The sequence below is a fragment of the Strigops habroptila genome, chromosome 7 (assembly GCF_004027225.2).
Source record: "Strigops habroptila isolate Jane chromosome 7, bStrHab1.2.pri, whole genome shotgun sequence".
Taxonomy (NCBI): Eukaryota; Metazoa; Chordata; class Aves; order Psittaciformes; family Psittacidae; genus Strigops; species Strigops habroptila.
In genome coordinates, this window is record NC_044283.2 from 54187382 (window position 1) to 54213839 (window position 26458).

Sequence of the window (26458 nt, forward strand, 5' to 3'; positions counted from 1 at the left end):
TGGTGAGGCACTGGAACAGGTTGCCCAAAGAAGTGGTAAATGCTCTATCCCTGGCAGAGTTCAAGGCCAGGCTGGACAGAGCCTTGGGTGACATGGTCTAGTGTGAGGTGTTCCTGCCCACGACAGGGGTATTGGAACTAGATGATCTTAAGATCCTTTCCAATCCCAACCATTCTATGATTCTATGACTGACGTTTCAGCATCTGCATGCTGCAAGCTTTGGGCACCACATGGGATGGTGAGGACTGGCTGCTGCTTACTGAGATTTTAAAAGATTTTGATGAGTAAAGCAAGCCAAAATTATCACATTCAAGAGAGCATCAAGATTTAAACAGCCAAGTTAAATATCAGCATCACGTCAGAATCACCATCTCTGAAAGCAGGCACGCACACCTGGAACCCTCCCTCTAAAATACTACAATAAAAGCTCTATCAGCAGCATGGGGACACTGGGACCACTCTGCACCCCCACCATGCTGGGACAGGACAGGCTCACCTTGTTTGGAGTTGACGTCAGAGGGGATGTGAGATGGGTGCGACCCTGGGGAAAAGTGCTCATCGCTGTAGGTGATAAGAGGGGTGAGAGGGTGAACCGCATGAGAAGGCTGTACCACTGGCACCTTGTTTGACTGCAAGAGAAGAAAGAAATTAAAGTGTGTCAGCGAGGTTGGGTTTTCTGCATTAAAAAAAATCCAAACAACTAGCAAACACTCCCAAAATGCAATTTTACATATCTGCATTATTGAAAGTGAGGGGAGCAGAAGGGACAGACATGACATTGGGGCTGGTGTATGGCAACCAGGTTTGCTGCCAGAATTGGCATCCTTGAACCACTGGCGCCTGAGGAGGGATAAGGGCGTTGAGGAAGTGCATGGAAATGGGTGGCGGCTGGGAACAGGAGGAAAGGCATTTGGGAGACAGGGAGACCGGGCGGAGGAAGCATTGACCAGAGCACCACAGGGCGGGAGGAGCGCCACAGGGCGGGAGGAGCGCCACATCGCGCACCAAGGGCTGTGAATGAAGGACAGCAGAGCCAGCAGCAGCACTGAAGAAACCCTTTGGTTATGGGATCAGACTTAAAAAATACCCAAAGGTTTAAAGTGCAGGTTTGCCATATCTTCAGCCTTCAGAGCAACATGAGCTTCATCAACTTCGCTCCTCCTCTCCATCGCTCTCCTGCACAGGCACAGGACGGCTCAGCGGGGACAAGCCCCCACCATTGCCAAAGGTATGTCGGGTTTTTTCCCTTCCAGTTTTACAAACTCTGGTTGAAATCCCTTAGTCTGCGTAGCATGTAACTAAAAAAAACCACCCTTAAAAGCCTGATTTCATATATAAGTGGTTGGCAGTGGCCTCTCAGGGGGGTCAGTTAGCGAGGAAAGCCTCTGACCGCCCAGACACAGCTGGGAGGCCTCTCACCACACCATGCCAAGGGGAAACCAAAGTGCTACAAGTGCCCAAGAAGGTCCCAAAATGGGTGTTGTAAGGTGATGTCCATGCAGGCCAAGACGCACACTTCCCATCAGCACTTCCCACAGAGGCTCAGGTAAGGGGTCACTCAGCATGAGGGAGGGATGCCACCCAAAATCCCACTCTTTGATCAAGGCTGCAAGACAACAGTACTTGTTTGTCCCCACAAAATGCTGCTGTATTAACACTGCTTGAAACACAAGTTGTTCTTCCCATGGTGGGACAAGCCATAGCAATGGTACCAGCGTGTAACAGGCACTCTCATTTGTACCCCAGCAGTCTAACCTACCCCAGTAAAATTAATTATGGCACAAAAAGGTGTTAATTAAAATCTAAATAAAAGCGGGGGGGGGGGGGAGGGCAAAAAAAAGCTGTCCTTCATACAGAAACGCGGATATAATTCAGCAAGGACAGCCTGTCAAATATAAGGAATGAAGAAAAATATTAAGAGCTCAATGAAATTCATTTTCTTTGCATTCACTACTGAAATCCCAGCACCAACAGATGTTAGGACAATACTCCCTAAGTAACAACCCAGGATTTCTCTGGACTTCTGGAAGCAGAAGGGTTATTAAATGGACAACTCAATTTATTGTTAAGGCTGGTAGGAGTAGAGGAAAGGGAGCAAATGGGAACCAGTGTAGCATTTTTTGCTTGCCTTGTTTCCAGAGCACCACCTTAAGGAACTTGCATTAGCAGGCAGTATCTTCTTACTGTCTGACCTATCCCTCCAGTCATATAGCTCAGAATCTGGTGCCATGAATTTTTGCTAAATTATGCTATCCTTGCTCTCCTCTTAATTTTACGGTTTTCAACACAGATTTGCTTTCCTGTGGGAAAGAGATAAGAACCTGAGGATTTTAATTTAAGCTTCGGCCTTGTCTTATATTTTGCAAGATGGAGAGAGAAAGCGGTGCTAGTAGGTGTTTTAAAGCCAACAAGCATTAGGTCCATTTTTGTGACCAAATAATAAAAGCAATATGAATTCTCAATAATATCAGTGAGTTGAGTTGTAAAGGGGATAGCTCAGATTGCTATTCATCTTCCCTGTCTCTATAAATTCAACAAAAAACAGATGCCAACAAATTTCATACGATTTACAAATCAGGCCTTAGTCTTTTGCTACGAGGCTTGAGGGCCAGCCCACCATTCAGCAACCACTTTATCAACAATAAACTATATATTATGAATAAAGATCAAGCAATAGATGTATTTAGGTCACACACACACAGCTGCTAATCAGCATTAATTTCTCGGAATTTAGTAATTAACATTCTGTATTATACTGGATGTAATTGTCATGCACGCCCCTGGTATTAGGGTTACTTGCTTTCAGAAATCATCCATTTGTACTTTGAGCAAGCCAATCCCCATACCCCCTCGCTCGCCAGCATCCTGGAGATTTTATTTTCTTTTCTAATTCTCAGCACCTTATCCCCTAAGCCCACGGCAGCGGCTTTCAACGGGCGGAGGAACCATGAGAAGTCAGGAGAAAAGCAAACCGCTTGTCAGCAGGCTTAAAATTAACATATAAACGGGCCATATCTCCATTAAGAGCATTTGGGGGTCTGCAGAGCCAGAAACGGAGGGAAAAAATAGTAACAATAAATAATATTAATAGTAATAATAATAACAACAACATCAATTACAACAATAATTCTAATAATCTCTCCAGCCCACCTGTCCCACACCACTTTGGGAGGACCTATGGAGCTCTGGCAGCTAAATTCTGCTGGGCACCCAGGTGTGTCTCCAGACACGGGCACAGGCTGAGCCTCCCCCTTCCCTGTGGTCCCACCAAGATGACCACAGGGATTGACAGGGAGAAAACACAAGGCAACACATGCAAAATGAAACCAGTATGAGAAAGGCCTGAGGACATATTTTGCAAATGCCCTACAGACTAAATCAGTTCTGCTATGGCACCTGCCCGACACATCAACCCAGGTGGGTTATCTGTGCCCTCCTCCCAGAAAGGGTTCAGGGCGGGAGACCAAGATCTCGTATGCAGACCTGGATGCCCCTCTTGCTGCCCTCCCACCCCCCAGGCCAGGATCAGGGCAGGAACAGATTGGCCCCACGCACCCCATTCAGTTCCATGGTGCTGGCCTGTACCCTTCACCCTGGGGGTATCTGGACTGGGGACAATGCCAAAGCCCCTTCCACTGCCTACTGCTCACAGTGGGCATTACTGCCCCAAAGGCTTTTCAGGGCTGCGCGACACAGCCAAAATCCTACCTCTCGCTGAGGTACAAGGCAGTGCTGATTAGACTCCTATTGCAGCCCAGCATCTTTGCCCATAGGCTTCCTCCTCCCCCCACAAACATGCCATTCCTACTCTATGTTTCCTCTAATCATCTGAAGATAGTGCCTACACCTGCAGAAACTCTTGAGCAACTGCCAGAGACTTGAACCCAGGGACCACCAATCTGGGTCAATGTGATCTCCATGCAGAGGGAACTCAGTGCCCCACGCTTCGCTCAGCACCTGCTAACCAAGCCAGCAACCACCACAGCTCTCCCCAGCACACTGGTGACATTTACATCTAATATAGGCACGGTTCACCAAGCACCTTTTTAACTCAACACAACCTTAAAATCTTCTCCTGCAAAACCCAATCAGTCCACATGCCTTCAATGAGACAATCACATAATCACCCATTGTCCTACATGAGGTTCTTCAATATAACAGAAATTATACCCACCTACTGAAACCTAGTATTTTGGTGCACATTGGTACCTACGCAACTTCTAGAAATACAGTAAAGCAGATGAGGATGCAATTCTCATATCCAAGACAATCTGAAGAAGTTGGATGTTTGTTGAAACAGTTCCTAAAACAGCCTCGATGCAGCATATGTGGGCTACTACCACACCACATCAGTTTAGTCGCATTCATTAAACTCTGGGCATAAGCTTCTTCACACGACCTGGAAAGTAAAGGAAATTGCACATACAGCCTAGCTCAAGAGCTGTACTTTGGAAAACGTAAATAACTAAGAGTGAGGACTGGCAGGTTACAAACCTGAAGACCTTTTGTTATGCTTTAAGACACCTTGTCACATGTGTGTCATAGCCTGTTATGACATTAAAGGTTAATGGCAAAGGCATCACCCATGCCTGTTGGCCTGCAGATACCCAACTATGTTCTACAGAAGCCAGCTCAAGGGGACGCTTGCTCATAAGTGACCAAACCTTGGTGGCCTCCTTCTCAGAGGCCGTTGGCCCATGAGGGCTCCAGTCCCACTGCACAGTCTTGCTGCACCACCTATGGCAGCACAGAATCATAGAATGGTTAGGGTTGGAAAGTTCCAACCCCCCGCTATGCGCAGGGACAAATCCTTTGGGAACTGGCCTTGCACTCAAGGGACCTCTCCCCAGCCCTCCAGGGGCACTTCTGCTTGGGCATTTGCTCATCAGCTTGGCCTTCACAGTCGGTATCTTTTATTTCTCCCTAGCACGTGCTCAGATGAAGGCAAGGCAGTGCAGGCAGGGGACAGGCCTCAGCAGGGATACCAATAGGGCAAACAGGCAGGGCTGGGAGAATATACGTGTACTGGAAACAGCAAAAGCCAAATTATTTGGCCAGTCAATGGTAGGATGAAGCTGCTATTTGGTTTTATGACTGACCTGAAAAAAACCCCATATCCCTAATAAAACAACGGTGAGCAAAGGGTAAGAGCTCACAGGGAAGAGGACCCTGACCCAGCAGTAGGCATTACCCCAGCAGGTGCTTCACCATGCAGTGGACACCACTTTAACTGTATTGCTGTCTAAAAGCAAGGCAGGAACAATCGCCCAAGTTGGTACAAGATCAAATGTTTCCCTTGCAAACAGCAGCGATGGTTTGCAAATGGTAAAGCTTGAACTGTACTCAGACACTTGGGGCAGGGCAAGGATGGGGGGAAGAAATCCCCCAGCCATGGCATTGGCACAGCTGCTGCCATGCAGCTGGGAAACCCCTGAAGTGCTCTGCATGGGAATGCTGTACCTGGATTCACAGAGCTACTCACCATTTAAAACATGCGCCTGGGCTCTCACCCGAGGAGTATGCATTGAGACAGTTTAATCTCTGGTGATTTGATGGTGAAACCCTGCATATCGGATTTGGTCTGAATCCAGGGAGTTTTCTCTCATTTTTAAATACTTCTAAAGAAAAACACAGAACTCAAGCCCCGCTCCAAACACTAGCTAACACTCCAGTGAAGGCCTGCACCTGTAAGGTATCCTATATGCAACAAGTCTGCAAAAACTATAAAAAGCCTGAGACAGCCATAGCAAAAATTCCTGTAGGTCAGCGCCAGGCGAGGCGGGCGGCTGGGAGCTCCTGCTGGAGCTGGGGGGACCATTTGTTCCAGCTGCTGCACAGACAAAGATATTAAATTAACAACCCTTCAAAGGACACGCATCTACAAAGGAGGTTCGCAGAGAACCGCGAGCAAGTGAACCTGTGCACACAAGACCCAAGCATCCCTGGGTCAACACCCAAAGAGGTGCTGGGTGCTTTGTCTTGTTTTTCCTCTTGAAACAAAAAGCTGCTTCTAGGAAGCCAAAAAAGGCCCCAGCCTGTCTATTTTTCCTCTCCTGTCAACAAGTTGTGCATTGGGTACAGGCACCAGCAGATGGTCTTCTCAATTCAGACTAAAATAAGCCAATAAAAAAAAAAAAAAGACAAAACTTAAGGATGGAGAAATGCATGCATTCCCTTTTGTTCCTGAAAGAGGGGGTCATTGTGAAATAATATGGCTTTGAGTTTTTGACAGCAAATGTTAAATTAAGGGGGAAAACACAAAAACACAGAGCTCCTCCAAAAAGCCCCAAAGCAACCCCAAACCATCCCATTATTGCTGTAGCAGTACCTCAAAATAAAAGGACCAATAACTTGTTGGAGGATGAGGATAACTTGACCTGAAGAAACAAGAAAAATCCATCCCTTTTTTAGCCTATTTAACTTCTAGTTTCTAGAGCCCCGAAATCATCCTTAGGCAGACAGTTTTTAGCAAACCCAGAAGACAGCAGTTTTAGTTGTCCTCTCAAAATAGCGATAGCATTTTAATGGCTAAACTAACTCTGCAGTTATCCCTTTGCTGACCAGCTGTTGCAATAAAAATGCAAGACCAAGAAGAATGTAGTTTTGGAGCAATGTCAAAACCAGGCCCTTGTCCAGATTCATCATGGACAAGCTTTAGCACAGGAGGTAGAAGAGGAAATACCAGTAAGGTTTTTTGGACAGAACTAGTTACCAAGAGATGAAACAAGCTCATCAACACTAGCAATAATTGCAATTATAATTTGCCACCTCCCTGGGAGCTATCGTACAATCTCTTTCCATAGGCAACTTTGCAGACATGCAGCAAGCTTGATATATAAAGAGCTCAGTTTACCCCCCGTCCCCAAACCATTTTTTTAGAGCAAATAGTTTTATATCCAAAGCCAAGTTCCTTCTAGCTCCTGACGTCAGAGATCATTTATGCTTAATTTTTAAAACCTTCTCCTATCCTTAAGACAGTACAGTTGGGAAAATGACATAGAAGGTATGGGGGTGGTGGATTTGTAGCCTCTTAGCCTCACCTGAAGCTAAAAGTAGCAGGGATGGGAAAGCACACCCACAGGAACACCCTGCTCACAGGAAACAGGGACTTAGGAATATTGTGATTTATTAAAGCCAAATAAAAAAGGCGCAGTCTTTTCACCCTGCTTCACAACTCGGAAATGGGAGGCCATTTATCTCACTGACCTTTTGTGCTTACAGTCAGCAGGGTGACACCCTAGGGACTCACCATAGTAAGAAAGCAAAGCGAAATGGTGTATTCACACCAATGTGAAGCTTTACAGCTTTAAAACTGATAATACTTGTTCAGAACAAAACTAGAATCGAAATCAACATTTCAGGGGATGAAGGGATGGCTTGCCAAGGTCAGAAAAAAAATCCTTCCGGTCCCCTTTTTCCTCACGTAACGTACTTCAGCGCTTTGCCATGTAACTGAGTTGTATCTAGTGCTGGGAGCCAGGGAAGGGGACAGCAAGAAAGGTACTTAAAGTCAGTCATTGAAAGCTTGCCCCGTACCCCAGGACACATTGTATCAGGCGACCGCAGAGCCGCAGCATCTCAGGAGACCCCCAAGGGACAGAGAGAAGAAGCTGCCAGTGCATCAGCAGGTGAAGGAGGTACCCAGGGTCCTTGCTAGAGCTTCTCATGGTTATTTGGGAGCAGAAAAAGTTTGTGCCCCGTTTCCAGCTACCCAGACCGCCTTCCTTTTTGGGAAGCCCAGCAGCAGGTGGCTGTGGCTGCAATGCATGGAAAAGGCAGCTTCATGATTGTGGTGCTGTGACACGGTCCGCAAGCACATACATCAGCACCAAAGGGGGTGTCACTGCTGGAAACACCGGCAGTGTACAAGGATAGGCAAAAGGAGTCAGAGCAAACCATTCTGCCCGGAGCCCGAAGGGTCACGTGCACTAAAAACTTCAGTACAACAGCCAGGAGAGCATTGTAAAGAAAAGAGTAAATGCTATTTGATAAAGCCTGGAATAAGCATCTGTCTTAGATTACAATCAGTAAGCGGATTCAGGCTAATTGCAATGTTAGTGAGAAACCACCATGCTAACGGCTTGTCTGCATTCTTTTACCAACTTTCTCCCCATCCCTTCAGTCTTGGAAATTAATATAGCACAACTGTGATGGGGTTTTGCTGAAAAGTTGTAATAAGCATTTGAGTTCCCTCAAGACAACTTTAAAAACACAGGTGTTGAACCTCTGACAGAAACACACTTTATTTCAAGTGTTCATTAAGCACTGCCATTAAGTAAGTGATTAAAGCACACCCAGTATTAAAATAGCTTGATTAGAAATCCCCTGCTATCTCAATTTTCTTCTCTCCCGTGTCTTCTTAATTTGTTTGTTCTTGCCTGCGCAGGAAGGCTGTTGGGAGACCTGGAGTGCTGGTGAACCATGCAGGGAGCCAGGCAGGTCTTGCAAGGCTCTGATCGGGGGAGGACAAGCCCATTTCTATTTATGTACTGCAAGTTCACATATACACAGATTATACTTAGTTTTGCACAGCCCATTAGTTTTAGATTGGCTGATATGACAGTAAGTCCCCAGCAAAGCCACGTGCTCACAGGGAAAGCTTTCCCTGTTAAAATACTTGCAATGTTTGATTTCCTTCTCCAAACTCGGCAGCGGGTCCTCTCTGACGGCAATTAGTTGCCAATAAATATCTGCAATTTGCCAGACGATGCTCATTTTAAGCTCTTGTTCCCCCATGATGGTCCTTTCAACTTTGCTTATCCTGAACAGTTAATTCATCTTTTCCCTGATGTAAATACGTGCACCAAGAAGCCCACACACAAGTGTCAACCTGCCACATCAAATTGCACACGCGACCCCAGCGGTCACTAAGCACTCCCAAAACCTGGTCAATGGGACCACTGGCACTGGAAATACTCTGGATGGAGACAGGCCCCATCCTCTACCTTGCACAGCATCCCTGCTTCTGCCTCATGCATCCTTGCATGAGACAGAAGCTGGTCCTGCGAGCCAAAAAGGCATTTTCCCCCATTGCTTCCTGACCAGCCCACAGCCCTTTCTGTTTTCTCTTGGCCAAGGGGAACAGAGGCACCGCAATGTTTTAACAAGCCCAAACTCGAGCCTCTGAGTCACAGGTCTGGCTTATTAATTGTTTTGACGATAAGGACTGTTGTCCTAAACCAGCAGAGAAAGCCCACAGGACATCAGAGGAATCGATGCCCACAGCCTGGCCGCTTGCCAGGGCAGGATCAGCAGGGATGTTAGTGCCAGGGAGCCCCAGGGGTTTTGGATGGGGGAAAGCTGCTGGAGCCCATCCCAGTGTCACCTCTTATGCTGCCTTCAGTTCTTCCCTGGGGACAGAGCTGCTCTGGTTTCTGTCAGCAGAGCTGTCTGCTGAGTTAAGACAAAGACACAAGCTTGTTTTGCTTGCCTCGAGGTTATCAGGATCCCTGCTCAGAACAACTTTGGCATCTTCTCCGGGGTACTCAGAACTGTGAGCTAACCATGCCTCTCCTAGGCAAAGGGATGCACTTCATGGAATCATGGAATGGTTAGGGTTGGAAAAGACAGAATCATAGAACAGTTTGGATTGGAAAGGACCTTAAGATCCTCTAGTTCCAACCTCCCTGCCATGGGCAGGAGCACCCACTGAAATCAAGCATGAAAACTGCTCAGGCAAGTGAAATGCTACATAAGCATACAAGTTTTGTGTGAGACCAGTGGTCTGACAGCAGCCTCTGAAGCCCAGCGTTCCTGTTCTGCCAGACAACATGCGTCACAGGATGGGATGACTTTTCCTCATCGGCCTCCTCACATCCCACAGGATACCAACCCAGGCTTCTGGAGGGAACTGAGGAAAAAACCCATCCTGCACCCTGGTGACAGGAAGATGTCTTTTGGTATTGCACACACAGTGGATCAAAAGTGCTTGAAATAGGACCTCTCTTAAATGTGTTTACATAATGTCTATGTTACAGCCTATTCAACACCACATGCCATAACAAAGACCATCAGACCAAAGACTGAGAGATGGGTCAAACTCTCTTTGAGCATCAATTTTTAAGATGTACCAAATAGAAATTTTCTTGGTTAAGAAAATGTGAGAGCATGATATGCATCGAGAAGACATCTTAGCTCTGTCTCATAGAAGGACAAGGGCTCAGATGCCTGTGCAAGCACCTGACCCACCTTTACGTGTCCAAAACCTGTTCACCATGCCTGAATTTGCAACTTAGAGGTTGACCAGGCAGCAACTGCTTACTTCTAGCAAAAACCAGATCAAGCTGCGCTGGCCACGCCACTCAATGTGACTGATGTTTTTGGAAGTGCTCCTGCTTTGTCTGCCTTCTAAAAAACGGCAAGGAGCCCTCACCGCTGGGGTTTAAGCCACTTGAGGGGAGTTTCATGGCCAAAATGGAACAGACCCACGCCTAGATTGAAGCCCAACACTGACAGCTGGGGCTGTGTGTGAGGCATTAAAGGTGGTGGGGGCAGGCAGGGCTGGGTGGGATCGATGCAGGGATCACTCAGCATATGACAGGGTATGAAGGAAGAACCAGAGGGGCCATCTTCTCCAAATTTGAGGCTCCCAGGCTCCGCTGACCCTGCATACGCACTGGAAAAAGTTTTCAAGTAACTTCCATAAGTCCAGCTAAACCATATTAACAAATTTATCCAATAACATGCAAATTCAGGCTTTAATGAAAGTCTTAAGTCCCTACTCTAAGTGATTTGGACTTTTCTGCTAATGGCATCTGCTAATGACCAAAGATTTTATGCATTAAGTCTTGGCATACATCAATGCAAACAATATAACCATTTAGCAGAGGCAAAAAGTCATCTCATTAGACATCCATCACTGGATGTGGGCAAGATGGTCCAAAGGCTTAAAATAAAATATTCATTTTTAAACTAAAAAAAAAAACAAAAAACCAACCCTAAAAACGTACAAATGATTAGGCCAAAAGCAGCAGTCTGCCAAAGCTTCACTAGGATTGAAAATGCAAACTGCAACGTTTATCTGGAGGTAAAACGCATTTGCAAGTACTTAATTTCTGCAGCACTGTTCCACAGAAGGCAAAACCAATTTTAACAGGAATTAAAGCAATAGGGCCCTCCAGAAACAGGATGTCTCTTAGACAGGTTATTTGAACCACCAGTAGAAGGTCACAACAGGAATTATTTCTACCACATTGTGCAAGATGAATTCAGTACAAACAAAAGTGTTGAAAAGCTACCAACTTCATTTTATACATTAGCCTCATGGGGGTTCGTCATGTCAGTAAGACACAAAAACATGCCCTAAAATTACATTTACATGCACCTAAAAATATAAAAATCAGAGCACACAGCTAAGGATGAGCAAAGAATGACTCAAGCAAGGCAATGGCTCAAAGGAGCAGGGCTGCAAACACCATTTTGGGCCCAAACCATCAATGTTGTTTCATATGGACTCTTGGCGTAAACAGGACCAATTAACCTACTGCAAAACACCGCTGGATGCTGAGCTGCTGACGCATAATCCAAATGCTTCTTTACTATTTTGTATTTTCAGTGAGTTTTAGTTTCATTTGCCAAAGAAGATGGAAAAAAGGGACTGATGCCTCCCAGCCATGGGCTGCTGATGGGAGATGACTTAGGTCAGGGGACTACTGTAATTATAATGGGCTTGTGCAAGTTGCCAGCCTGTTTGCAAGAGAAGCAGAAAAAGGAAAGGAAAAGAGGTTCTCAGAAAAGATGGAGCACCCTACGTTCGTGCCTGCTGTCTCCCAAGGTAGCTTAGGAAAGCCTCTTTTTTCCCCCTTCCCCAAAAAGCATACATGGCAACCTCATGGCAAGCCTTGCCTCTAGCCGAAGAAAGGAGCCAATGAAGGACCCTTGAAGGGACGGTTCTACATCAGCTTTGGAGCTAGATCAGCCTCTGAGGGCTGCTCATCCCTGCCAAAACGCACCCTCGTGACCCAGGAGTCCTTAGCACCCAAAATGGGTCTTTCTCAGTGTCGATGGCATTGGCTCTCCTGCAGCTTTGCTCTAGGCCCATTCACCACTCATCCTCACCCCCGCCCTACCACCCTGCACCCACCCCTGGGAAGCTGCCTGTACTCCCTGGCTGCGCCTGTCTCATTTTACTGCACAACACCCTCGGGCCCCCCAAAACCAGGAACTTCATTCAGTTTTCAGGCTTTACCCATGCAGGCGCACAGCCATAGAATCACTGAATCACAGAATTATAGAATAGTTTGGGTTGGAAATGACCTAAAGATCATCTAGTTCCAACCCCCCTGCCATGAGTATCCTGGGGGCTGACCTGAAGGCTCTCAGCTGATTGCGATGGCCCACGCTTTGGCAGCCCATGAGATGGGGTAGACACGGAGAAACATGGAGCTCACCTGCTTCCCCTTCTCAACCCACACAGTGTGGTCTGTTACTACTAAGCTCATTCCCCCAGTTGGCCATAGGGCTTAGAAAAAAGTTGTTGGTATGCACAACACATGTGATGCCTTTTAAATCCCATGGAGGACATTTCTGCCTGCTGCTACTAATTTTTTAATTTTTTTTTTTTTTTTAAATTCAAGAACTGCCCTTTAAAATTTAAAAATCACTCTTAAAAGTCAAAAACCACACCCAGCCCACAGGCTGGTGCAGCAGGCACCTACATCCTCATAAAAACCCTGGGCTGTGCTTTGTAACATAGGCAGAAGTCTAAACATCATAAAAAAAAAAAGAGCCTAAATTGCCAGATTGCCCAAGTCTCCAATAAATCACCCTTCCAGATGGGCTTACGGCTGCACACAGAGCCCTGCTAGTAGCAACAGGTCACCCCGCAATTATATTTCAATCCTACTAAACTCAACAAACAGTGTATGAGAATTATGCTCAATTTCATTGAAGAGGCACTTCCGAAGTTCACTGTTGCCCCATTACCATTACCAACAGTTTGATTTTTCATGCAATTAGTGCTCCCCTGTGCAATTAACTCCCCCCCGAAGCTTAGCAGAGGAAGAGGTGGACAATTTCTTATCATAACTGCATCCCTCCTCAGTACTTTTCATGCAATAAGGACCATGCTCGGGAGAAATACAGCTGTTGTTGAACTCCGCAAAACACCACTAAACAATTTATCAGGCAAAAAAATTAGCTCATGCCTGGACAGCCTGGGGAAGCATCCAGCCCTTCTCCTACCTCTGGCAGGGTGGATGGTTGGGAGTGTCAGAAATGCCCAAATGAAATGCTAACCCCTTTCTTCTTTGGGGTGGACACATGAGGGATCTACACGAGACCTGCCGGCTGCACAGATGCTGCCACACGGCAGTGGGGCAGTGAAACCTGGAACTGCTGCAGCACTCAGCATGGGCTGGCACTGGGGCTGGCACCTCAGCCAGCGATGCTCCCTCCAGCTGCCCCCACCAGCCAGGAGCGTGGTCAAGGTCTGCAACCCATACTAGAGAAAATGATTTATCTATTTATTTCCCTTCTCCTTCCTCCTTTCTTTCCCCTGCTCCCAGCAGACTCCTTCCCATCCCCAGCATGGTATTTCAGAGGTCAGGACCAGACCCTCCCCTCTCCCCTGTAGAGGGAGCAGGTTTTTTAGCTGGATGCTCTGGGATCTGAGGATCATCTGGATGTTGGGCAGCAGACACATGCACTCCTGCTGCAGGGCCCATGGATGCTACACACAGACACATGTTCAGTTTGCTCAAGAGGCTGCATGTCCACAGTCAGTTGCAGAGTTTGCCATGTTTATTTGTGGACAGGGTAAATTTTTACTGCCCCTTTATTCAAGAAACAAGCTGAGAGGTAGATTCGGGGACATCCATTTCGGACCTTTAAACAAGGAATCAAATGTTCTTTTCTAAAAAAATATTAATTTTCCCCTTTCATGGCAGTAAGTGCCCTTTCTGTGTAGTATCACATGCTGATGGAGAGAAAGCTTGTCTATGTCATTCTTACTCCTAACTTATACCTAGAATAAGGATACCATAACCTCACTTAAAAATAAAAACTACCCCAAATTTCAAGCTGCTAACATGCTTCCACCATCTCACTTGGTCACAGCCAAGATGTTATCACACTGTGAATTGCTGACAGAAGTCCCCCCTGCCTTTTGTAAAGTTTTGGTGCCTGTGCCTGAAGACAAAACTGGCAAAAACACCATGCCAATCAGCCAGGCTTAGGACAGTGAGCCCCCAGCCAGAGACAGGCCTGCGAGCCACAGGGTGAACCCTCATCACCCCAACTTCACGGGTGCAGCCTCTCATGCAACCAAACAAGCGCAGACGCAAAAATATGTGTACACCTAATGTGCGGAAGTAGGGACGGGATTTGCCCATCTCAAACATCTCTTCCTTCCACTCACCCTCCCCAAACCTCCCTGTCCACACAGAAGCTGCTCGTGGGGGATAACCAGTTCAAAATAAGTAATTAAATGCCAGTCTATCAAAACAGTGGGAAAACAAAATCATCTCACTGGAAGATACTGTGGGTAATTTCTCATATGCCCAGTATTTCAAAACTCACCATTTGTGTCAATTGCACCAAACTAGGAGCTGAGAAGATGAGGAAAGCAGCTCCTTTGCTGTAGCACAGAGATGGAGTACAGCTTTTCTCAGCACGGAGCTCTCTTGCACTAAGTCAGAGGAAGGAAATGCTGCCTCCCCCACAATTTTTTTTTTTTTTTTAAATTTTTTTTTATTTTTTAAAGAAAGCACCTTTCCTCTTCAGAAAACCCAGACCAGGTGTTACGTGCTCTCAACATCAAGCTAAGTCCAGGCTAGCTAATCTGTACATTTACTCGTTAGCAAGATAAAGGATTTCAGCGCGGCGCAGCAGCCTGGGCTGTGGGAGCTGTGGGCTGGAGGAGTGCTGCCGGCAGCCGAGTGTCACTCCTGGAGGAATGCCTGACCTTTCCTGGGGCTTTGATCATGCTGGCTCGCAGCGTGAGATAACCAGCCCTTTGCAGAATCCGGAGGTAATAAAAAAAGCAGCTTTGAGGCCTCGTGTTTTTGCAGGGAAATACTTACCTGTGTTCCCAGAACACAGCCTAGTGCCCACCACCACCCTCCTCAGATGCCAACCTCTTTAAAGCTGAGCCTATAGCTGTCAAATAGGGGATTCACGTAAAAGCATTCAGATGAGAGTTTTTAGCTCTTGTTACATTTCTCTTAATTGAGAATTGTACTGCTTTTACAGAAGATGCATGTACAGAGACTCAAAAAAGACCAGAGCAACAGAAGTAAGGTCTCCAATTAGTACACGATTAAGCTGTAAGTAGGATAATAGGAGGAGAAATTTTGTATCTTACACAAACAAGATACCAAAAGAGATAGATAAAAGCACAGAAGGGGAATAAAGCTTTATCCCCTGTTCCCTTATGAACACTGAACCCATATAGAAAGAAGCGGCTTTGCTGAGGGGTTTTTATTTGTTTGTAATTATTTTAAATGGGGGTGTGTGTGTGACTTTCTCAGGACAGTTCGTGATGGGCAATTTAAATGAGCCAGTGTAGTACCAGGTTAGTAAAGCGTGAAACACCTGGGTTGAATGTGCTGAATCTGTAAGTCATAATTAGATCAGTCTTGAATACTTCCTTTAAAGTGTCTATGCAAGCACCACCTCCACCCAGCCTGCTTTTGGACACCTACCTAGAGAAGTTCACAGATCTTCTCAAAGCTAGGGTTATTGTTTGTTTTTCTTTGTTTGGACCACTGCAGTACAGTCTCCAGAGTTGGAGCTACAATTTCTTGGTGCTCTCTGCAGGTTGTACATGAGGCATGGGGCTCGCTTTGCAGCACTCCTCCGCTGCAAGCAGGCTGATGCCAAACCGAGCAGACCTGGATAACTGACCCCTCTGGGGGGGAAAAAAGTTGTGCTCAGCTATGCGGTCTTCCTCATGGGGTTAACTATGTAGATTTCAGATGCAAATTTTACTTTAGGGCAGGCTTTATGGTATTAAGAGTCTCTTTTTCAGCCTTCTGAAATTTCATATGTATACATGCTAGAGCTCTCTCATCTCTGTTAATTGGGTTTTGTGGAATTTCGAGGCCCGGGGGCCAAGAGGGGAGGGCTGCTGATTAAAGTGCACCGTGCAGAAGTGTTGCACAGTAACAGGAGGGAAGCTGAATTCCTCTACCTGCCTTCACGTGCGCACCCCGCCTGCCACTGTGGGGGAACCCTGTCTTTCTCCCTAGCCTTCCTGAAGATGCGAGGATGGCTCCTGTCCCCTCTGATGGGCATCATGGAGAGAATGCTCACCCCCTCTTCTCTGGTTGTGCAAATCGATTTTAGAGATTTCAAGGCCAGTCTGCAGCTACATTTGCTCACTGCATGGTGCCTGTGTCCTTGTGGCAGAACTCGAACAGGGCCGTCTCCCCACAGCCCTAACCCCAAAGCAGTGGCAACAGTGGGCAGGGGGAACCCACACTCTGACCTACACACTTCAGGACCATAAAGGAGGAATAAAACAATGCTTAATCTCCCTTTATCCCGTTTCATAACCCAGCATGTACATGTGTGTCAGAATTTGTTAGGCTGCAATGCCTGAATTGATGAGACAAGATTTGTGTGTGTGCATGCGTGTGTGTCTGTCCCCACAATGAGGGCACAGAAAATACCCATTCCTGCATTTGGCCGAGCTGTATCTCTCCACATACAAGGATCCAGTCCAGGAGCTTGCTCGCTGGAGCTAAATACAGATATTCACACACCCATTATAAATGCAGTCTAGTTTCATTTTTAACCCACAGGAGGGTGTGGAGGGAGAAGACATCAAAGCATGGACACAGGCTACCCTGGCATTCTGGGTGTGCAATTTTATCTTCCCCTCATTTCCCTCCTCTCCAAACCAGCTGCTGCAACTATCATGATGCTTGCCCTCTGGCCAGTATGCTGGAAAACTGGCTTCCAAGGCAGTCATTAATCTCTCCCCATTACCCAGCTGGCACAGGATTTTGCTTAGATCGAGGAGAGTCAGCTCTGTGCCCTCTGAAACACCAGTGGCAGCTCCTGCAGCCACGCATGCCAGGCATCCACTGGCCCCGCTGCCTACACCAGGCACAGCCTGGCGCCTCTTGCGATGCTGCAGCAGGGGGACCACTGCATGAGGGACACAAAGATGAAACTCAAACACAGGCTCTGAAGAGCACTGGAAGAGGATCTTTGATGTAAATTAAGTAAAACCTGCCTGTCAGCAGTGATGGGGAAAAGAAGCCCTATGCATCTTCAGGGGAAGGTGGCTTGGATCAGGGCTAAGTTTAGAGGCTGACTTCTTGCATAGCAATAGCTGCAGAGAGCAGCCCCTACATATGCAAGTTATGCAAGTGATATGAAGATGCATTTATCCTTCAGCAAGAAAAGGCAGCTTGGCAATGTTACCACTTTTCATTCGGCCATCAGGTTTCAACCCATCTGAGGTAACGGGACTGGAAATACACAGATAGGTAGGTGGTATGCTGAGCACAAGCAAGGGCTGCTCCAGTAAAGCTGAGCTGAAACGACAATAAAGCAGGCTTAGAGAGTAATAACATGCACTGCTGAGAGTTTGTTAGGGAGATAAAGCAATAATAAGTGCTATTGCCACCTGAAAAGCAGCCATTTTACCATCCCCCACTGTCCTAGCAGCACCATGAGGCAATGTTTGACCATCTACATTGGGACAAAAATAACTTTTTCAGAGAATACTTTCTTGTGTGTTGATAGGGTGATTCATACCAAACCTGTCATATCCTCTAATATCACTCATTCACTACTTATACAGTGGGACAATGGGGCCCACTGAGAGCCCTGTGTGTACATACGTAAACCTGCAGTTGATCTGTCAGTAGGACTGCAGGTTCCCCCAAGAAAAAGAAACACACAGACAAGTTTTTGATCTTCCTTAAAGTACCACTTATCTCAGCTTTTGTTTGTTTTCTGTTTTTCGGGTGTGAGGTAGCATCTGATGTGAATGCCACCCACTGTAAGCTATCTAAGCAACGAAACAACCAACATAAACCACCACTGGAACAAAAATAGCAGCACCTTTCTCTCCCGTCTCCCCCAGGCATAGGCCACATGCAGGATGGTACAGTCAGCATGCACAGCTACAAGTATAGTTTGCAGATCCCAAACTCAGAGGTGCTATGCATGGGTCTCTTGTCATTATCTTGCAGCCAGACACTCATTAGGGAACTGCAGAGTCCTTCCTGATGGCTACCAGAAAGAGCAGCCCTTTCCAAACAGCCGCAGAGCAGGCATCCATGGTGTCCCCTCCCAGCTGCTGGTGGGTGTAAACTCCAGGTTGGCCCTAGGGAAGCTGCCGCCTGTGGCACAACTGGGTGAGTGAGCATCAGTAGCAACAGCTCAGAACAGTTTGGTCCCCTGTAACAAGCCTAAACCATGGCATAGAGCCTTCCCCTGCTGTCCAAGTCTTCATCTTCTGACCTCCTCCTTGCTGTCTAGAAGGAGTGCCAGACCACAGCTAGATGCAAGACAGGGTACCAAATCCTAACTTGAATGGGGTAAGTGGTCTGAAAGGGATTTACTTGAGGTTGCAGGTTAAATCAATATTTGCCCATGCTTATGGCTTAGTCCCTCTTAACTCCAGAGCATGCTGGCCAACTGCAGCCATACCTGAGCAGAGGGGAGAGGTCTCCAAGCAACTTCGCTCCTACCAGTTTTTGGAAGGGAAAGAAAGGACACAAAACCCATCATCCAGGCAAGAGAAGGAGCTCTTACTTAGCAGGAAGCAGCAATCACCTGCTTTGCAGCAGCTGGCCAGGTGAGAGCATTGGCTCATGGGGCCACGTAAGCTCTCCGTTCCTAGCACATCCTTCCTCGCCAGGAAAGGACACAAACACCCAGGAAACCCAGCTGTGGGGTCTGCTGCCGAAAGCCTGCAGGGTTGCTGCTGAAAAGTGCACATAAAAATAGAGCCTGCACTGATGCTATATTTAGCAGGAGGGTGCACGCTTTCGGAAGAGCTGTCGCCCCTCCAGCAACAGGGGCAAGGCAACTGGGCATGCCCTTAGGACGGTCCTGCATGCCAGCCCCACGGGCTGTGCTGGATCCCAGCATGAGTGTGCCTTGGGACAGCCACATTTTCTTACAGAAAGGTGAAGGCAGGCTGCAGGAGACCATTTGCAAGCCTGCTGAGCAGTGGTCCCTGCTCCAGAGCAGCCAAGTGGGAGGCAGGAGCTCAGCCCTTCCTGGGAGCTGCACTGCTTCCCTATCCCACGAGTGAATGCTTCCTTCCCTGGACCTGGGTTCTTCTACCTGTGTAAGTAAGTGCAACAATGAGCACTGGGCTCTTTATAAAGCACTTACATTGCTTCATCCAGGTGCTCGGGAAAGACAAGCATGGCTGTAGGAAGTAATATAATAAGGGCTACCAAAAGATTGTGAGCTAGTGAAAACACAAAACCTCCAGCTTGTAAAGCCAAGCATCTGCCCAGAGGAAAGCCAAGGGGATGTGCAGCACAAGGAGATGTTGCTACCCAGTCCCTGTGGATGCTGCATGGGACAAAGTAGCACCTTCCCCTGCTGACTTGCAGAGCTCCATGGGGTGGCAAGGCAAAGCGGGGGGTGTCCCACCTCCCGTGCCCGGGAGGAGCCACTGAAAGCTGAGCTTCTAATTAAGACCATGGCTTCAGTTAATTGAGTCCAATTCACCTGTGACATGAAGAGCCCCAATCCCATCAACAATAATGGAACTGCATCGGCTTACACCAGTAATGACTTCAAATCAGCAGCATAATAAAGCTAATTCAATACTTCTTCAGGTCCAGCTGATGAGGCTGCCATGGGAGAGCAGGAGGACAGTCTTCCTCCTGCTGCCCTGATACCTCCTCTGGAAGAGACAGCAACACGAACAGCCAGGGGGTTGGGTTGGTTAGAAAAGCAGGAAATGTAAAAAATAAAACTAAGTTTCCAACAACAAGGCTAAGACTTACTTTTAACATTGAATCACTCTTGCAGGTGACCCTGTGCAAGTGCTCCACACGATTACCTGCCAGGGTGAGGAGAAGCAAAACCTGGCAAGGCAGCCACAGGTTTCCAACCTGCTGTGTGCTGCTGAGCCACCCCGCTGAGCCGGACCCACCAATTCAGGGCACCAGAGGCAGGAGCCCTGTGTTCTGGGTAGCACCCGTTGGAGCGTGGGAAGGAGCCCATGGGAGATGGCTGCGCGCTGGTGGCCGCAGGGAGGAAAGCAGAGTGACATGAAAGTTGCCCGACTCAGGCAGACATGCAAATCAGCAGCTGCACCAGCAACCTCCTAATTGCCGCGATGACAACCTCCTAATTGCAACGACGCCTGCTGCTCTCTCAGTGCAGAGCCCAGGAGGAAGCCAGGAGGAGCTGGAAGGAGCAAAACCCTCCCACCAGAGCAGAGGATGTGCTGCTGGGACTGGTGCTGCCCTGGGACAGCCTGACTGCCCCAGAGGGTGGGAATGGCATGGCTTGGCCCCCGGCCGCCCCACACAGGCCACTGCCTTGTGCACGCAAATTTGTCTCTGCCTCCAGCCAAAAAAACCTAAGCCGCCACTCTTCTGAAGAGATGCACATTATTCTAGAGCAGTCAAGTTATGACTGGTCTGATTTCCATAATACACGGTCTGCAAACATCTGCCTGTTATTTAAGGCTCGGCTCCACTGGGACAGAAGTTGAACAGGGCAGACCTTTGAGCGGCATGTCTACAGAGGGCTCCTTGCTGCTAGAGTGACCTCAGGGCAGAAACTTACCCAACAGGAGGTCAGGGTGGTCACTCCTTGCTCCTGCGGCCGCAACCGGCTTCACATTTCTGAGCCATGTGCTGATGATGCTCCCACTCCCATCACAGGAGGGCTCTGCCCACCTCTCCACCCCAAGTACCTGCTTACACCAACAAGCAGCCCCCAGAGACCGTGCCACCCGCAGGAGGACCCAGCCAGGGTATCTGGGCTATTTATCACAGACATCTGACAAATCATTTGGTACATACAGGTTGTCAAATCCTGTATCAGAGACATTTGACAAATCATTTGGCACATTCAGGTTGTCTGCCCTTTTTGCAAGCCAACTGTTGAAACCCGAGCGTCCCAATTAGACAAAGTTAAACGCTGCTCTCAATAACAAGCATTGCTGGCAAGAAGGTTATTCTGGCGTTATTGGACTGCTCCCTCCCTACTAAGAGACCGCAAATTGGTGTTTACTTTAGAGGCCAAGTAGGCCAGCTTTAAGAAATCGCATCTGCCCCGCCATCCCGCAAGCTCCAGCTTCCCAGGGAATCCCCCAAGGCCACAGGACAGGGGCACCAGCCCCTCACCACACACACCTCCATGCCATGCCCTTGCTCTACATTTAGGCCCTGCTCCATCCCAGCCTGATGCAGTGTTTGGATACTGGTTTTATTCCCTGCACACTGTACTGAGAGGGATGAAATAGCAAAGTCTGTGCTGCAGTGAGTTGACACAGGCTAAATCAATTAGCTGCTATTGCTGGGATGCTCAGCTAGGCCAGATCAAAAAAGACAAAGGAAGAAAAGCCCCATGCTGAGAGGAACCAGGCCCAGCCAACACATTTATCTCCAGTACTTTAATCAACATATTTGAAATAGGAAAGGGAGATGGCTGATGCTTCCCAAAGTGACTAGGTTCAGGCTTGCCTTCCTAGGGCAGGAGGGGCAGAGAGGCCAGGCAGACCGCTGCAGCTCCCATTCACCTCTGCTCCATCCTTTGTTTCCATTCAACACACACTTCAAACAAACAGAAAAAAATCACAATACTCTGTAAGCTCACTTAAGGCACTTTCCATTTCAGACTGGGCTGTTTAAGCCCTGTAAGTCTCCAAGTTCATCCTGATTCAAAAAACAGATACTGCAGCTTGAGCTTTAGCATCCTTCAGGAAGGACAGAAAACATCACAACACACCACATCCCTTGCATGTCCCTCTTCTCTGGCCAGGATTTAGTATTTTGCAGTAATCTTTGCTCTGAATCAACTGTCCCAAGGACTACTGGTCTTCCTCCCACTGCAAAACCACACCAGTCATCGGTGTCTGAGTCCAGCTCTGAAGTGCAGGAAAGATATGGACCTGTTGGAGATGGTCCAGACGAGGGCCACAAAAATGATCAGATGGATGGAACACCTCCCCTGTGAGGAAAGGCTGAGAGTTGGGGTTGTTCACCCTGGAGAAGACTCCGGGGAGACCTTATTGCGGCCTTTCAGTTCTTAAAATAGGCCTATAAGATGGGGAGAGACTTTTTAGCACGGCCTGTTGAGATAGGATATGGGGTAATGGTTTTAAACTAAAAGAGGGAAGATTCAGGCTGGACATGAGGAAAAAATTCTTTACAACGAGGGTGGTAAAATACTGGCACAGGCTGCCCAGAGAGGTGGTGGATGTGCCATTGTCGTGGAGGCATTCCAGGCCAGGCTGGATGTGGTTCTGGGCAACCTGATCTAGTTAATATGTCCCTGCTCACTGCAAGGGGGTTGGACTAGATGACCTTTGAAGGTCCCTTCCAACCCAAACTATTCTATGATTCTATGATCAGTAAGCAGCACATCCTGCACCCAACATTTTGAGTACCAAGTCTGGGACCTGGTTTTGCCTCTGCAAAACATAAGATGTTTCTTTCAAGAGACTGGCAACTATTGCTGACAAGACTTCACCTACAGCTGGGACTGGAGGAAACCAAAACTGGTAAAGGATGAAAGTGGCTCTGCATCAGCCAGCTGTATCTGGGCAGCCTCCAGCTCAGTTCCTCTTGCAGCCGCTCCTGATGAGAGGTATCATGCCATGCTGCTCTTCACTTCAAAGAAGACAACCATAAGGAGAACTATTAAAGCAATTAAAAAAATATTATCTTTAAGATGCAATCTACACAGAGATGAATGGGAATAATTATCAAGCTCCAGATTTTTATGTTTTTGTGTAGGTGGTTTTTTTTTAAGGCAATAACTGGATGAACAGTTCTTCTGAGTAGAGTTACCTACAGGAACTTCTACCTTATTGAGAGATCTGGAGATACCATTTTTTCACATGGTGGCCCACAGCTTCCATACAGTATCTCATAGTAGCATCTATACTCACTCACCCTTTTTCCATTCAGTTCATAATCCTAAAACACCTCTCTAGCAGGTCATGCAACTGATTACACAGAAAAGTGTGATTTCTGGTTTTCTCAAAGCAGCAAAAGCAGCAGTTCAGCAGCCTGAATTGAGAAAGCCAGCCCCGGGTTATCAGGCAGCTGTCTGAAATCATATCCTCAAATTCGCAGTGAAAAGCAAGACCTAACATCAATACCTTTGCCTTACTTGCATCTGCATATCCTGAATCCTTTATTCTTCCTTTTCTGTTCAGTTGTCCCACCTATAAAATGAATATTATAACACACTGCAGATGGCAAACAGGCCCTGAAATATCAGCTACTGGGCTGAAGTTGTGCACCAACTAGGCTTTCCCAAATCCTTTGAATATTAGTGCATTCCAGGTATTTCTGCACACGACGTACAATCCTTGTCTATAAATCACTTTTGGTTGGATAAATTTGTTTTCTGCTGTTGGAGTAGCTGTTACCTGAAGCATTACCTGTTCCTGTCTGCCCCTCATGTGCCTGTGGGCAGGTACCAGCACTAGCCATCCTGAGCCAGGGATGCCAACAGACGCCTTGAGCTTCTCCTGATGGGACTTGAACGTGCACGCTGGCCCGTATTATAAACACCTTTAAAGATGCAACAGAAACAGAAGCAGCTCAAAGCCAAAAGACCTCTTTCCAAAGAATCCTTTTTTTGGTTTCACTACACCCTGAGACGTCAGTCATGAAGAGTCACACAGAGGGGTTTTAGCTTTCATATCACAATTTTGGGGCATGGTGCTCCCTTCTTTACAGGTTAAGGCTTAAGCCATGTACTTGATTCAATCAAGACAGTTAATTAGTATTAAAAATTTCATGAATCAACTGTGAAAAAAGTTTAAAAAAACCTAATTAAAAAAAAATCTATTAAAAAAAAATCCTTTGCAATTCAAATTTATTGGGAGGCAGAGGGAGGGGAGAAAATATCCCCAGAAGGAAGCGGTTTTACTTTTTGGAAGATTACACATCTTTCACCAAATGCTTAAAAAGAAACCTCAGTTCATATTTGTAATAATAAGAGATTATCAGAGTCCTTAATTTACTGTTGAAGTTTGCAGTGAAGTTTCATACCTTGACTGAGGTGCAGCCTAATCCCTGTGTGTGATTACATTTAGGAGTGAGAGGGAGGTATGTGGAGGGTGGGGAGAAGCAACTTTTATTGAAGACAGTGCTTCAGGCAGCCCCGGAGCAGAGTGGATCCAGTTTGAAAAGAACTGGCAACCCTAAAACTTTTTGATAAGATAAAAATTCATTGATGTTGGCTCACACTAGGCCCACTTCAACTCTGCACTTGTCCTCTGTGTTTCCTTGGCATATCTGTTCCTTTCCTCTATCTGCTTTAGCATAACTTTATTTTTCTCTTTTATCTTTAGCTAACTGCACCCAGGGACTGGAGGGATTGATTTTTTGTTTTGACTTATTGTTTGAAGATCTGTAACTCAAAGCAGCTTCTTGCGCCTCTGATGTCTAAGCCTGAGCAGTATAAAAGGTAAAGCTCATCCTGTGTACCAAACTGAGCGGGGATACCATTTTATAATCAGTCATCTGTGTTTTATTTTGCCTTTTTGGGAGGAAAACTATTTTAAGACTTTATAGGCAATAATACTTTAAATAAATATTCTCATGGCAGATACTACACATGCCAGTTCTCTTTTTAAAGACAATCAGCTATTGCTTACTACTCAGGGGAAGAAAAAAAAAGTTCCTAATTAAAGGAGGCCATTATACATCAGAAGATATTTTGAGCATCACGTCACGCTACCAACAGCCTGCTGCAGCCAAAATGTTACCATGCAAATCTAAAAATGCTCTTGCTCGGAGATGCACTACCACAAGGCTAGCCTAAATCCCTGCTGGGAGAGGAAGGCAGGGGACATGAGACATGCTCCTCAATGCAGTTTGTAAGCAGAGATCTCTCACTGCCATGTTAATACCACCCTGTCCCAAGACATGGGGGGAAGGAGAAGGATTGTTGTTTGCTTCCTCCACCTTCTGAGGGCCAAACTCAGGAGATTTCTCCTTTCCCTGGGCAATTCTCCCCTCCATTCCCTAAAAAAATGCCGCTAGGCTGTTTTAAAGAAGCTTCTCTTCAGGATGCGGCACCCAGGTTTCTCACTGCACATACGTGATTCTGTATGGTAGAAAGCTGATAGCCATGGCACACACCGACTTTGTTTACGATCGCCCATCTCTGCTATTCCCTGAAGTTGCCCAGCTTGCTGAAATATGGTTACATATGCAAACATTATCTCCCAATTGTAACCTCATTTTCTGCTCTGCTGGACAGCGTGACCAGCATTTGTCATCTCGCCGCCCCCGCCCGCCACATCATTCATGTGTCTATAATTGTCATCAAGATGTGGCATGTCAGCAGGACTCCCGCGTCCGCTGCTCCCCATCTCCACGCAGTCACTCAGGTAACAAACCCATAATCTCGCCCTGTTTTCATGATGGTTGAATTACACATAATTGTTTCTGCACAGTGATTGATTTCTGCCTGAATAGAGACCTCTGCCTTTTTTCAATGCGAGCGAGTGGCAGCCAAGTCTCTCCATCTAGGAGGAGGCAGCAGCCTTTGAAGAGATCAAAGCCAAGGCTGCGAGCAGTTGTGCGCCCTGGGAATATGGAAAGCCTTTATGCTCTCAACCCCATTTCCAACATCATGTTGGATTGCAGCTGCATTACATTCTGCCAGCATTCTTAATGCTTTTAGTATTGACTCTGACATCACCGATAGCTGTTTTAAAGTAACAAAAGCTGAAGGATGACTTATTTTCACAACTCTGTAATTGGAACATGCAAAGTTAGGGGAAGGGAGCATTTGTTTTTAATCTGAGATACAAAAGAAAGCACAGAAAATTATATAAGTTCCCCGAAATTAAAACCACATTTTTCATATGGAAAGAACAGAGGGGGCATTTTTATAGCCTAGACCACACAAAATGAACTGATTATGCACATGCTTTTTCAAGCCTAAAGGCTGAAGTAAAAATACGATTGAGCAAGCAAGTCAAATTGGGAAAAAATATTGTGACTCACGGTACGTTTAGTGACTTTTAGCACCTGATGCAAGGCAAAGTAGTGCAGATGCCCAGGCTATCGCCTCCCTTCTGCAGCTCCTTGTAGCAAACTGACAGCTGTTCACTTACCCTAAACCAAACACATGGCAAAAGAACACTAAATCCCCATTAGTTATCTAAAAAGATAAATAATGATCTAAAAGTGTAAAATACCAAAAAGCTTCCTCTAAGACTCCCTTCTCCTCCAGTTAAACAAACAACTCTTAGGCTGCCTTAAAACTACTCTTACCACAATATCATTTCCAGGGGCATCAAATGCTCCCACGCTCCTCCTCTCTCCTCATCTGG

The 26458-nt window shown here is 46.8% G+C and overlaps 1 protein-coding gene across 6 annotated transcripts in view; it reads right to left on the reverse strand.

The window, feature by feature from the left end:
• LEF1 (lymphoid enhancer binding factor 1) overlaps positions 1–26458 on the reverse strand; it is a 70031-nt gene that overhangs the window by 28083 nt on the left and 15490 nt on the right. For all 6 annotated transcript variants that reach the window (XM_030491541.1, XM_030491542.1, XM_030491545.1 and 3 more), the window contains exon 4: positions 497–629. In XM_030491541.1, the coding sequence (XP_030347401.1) occupies positions 497–629 (133 nt within the window). The remainder of the gene's footprint in view (positions 1–496; positions 630–26458) is intronic.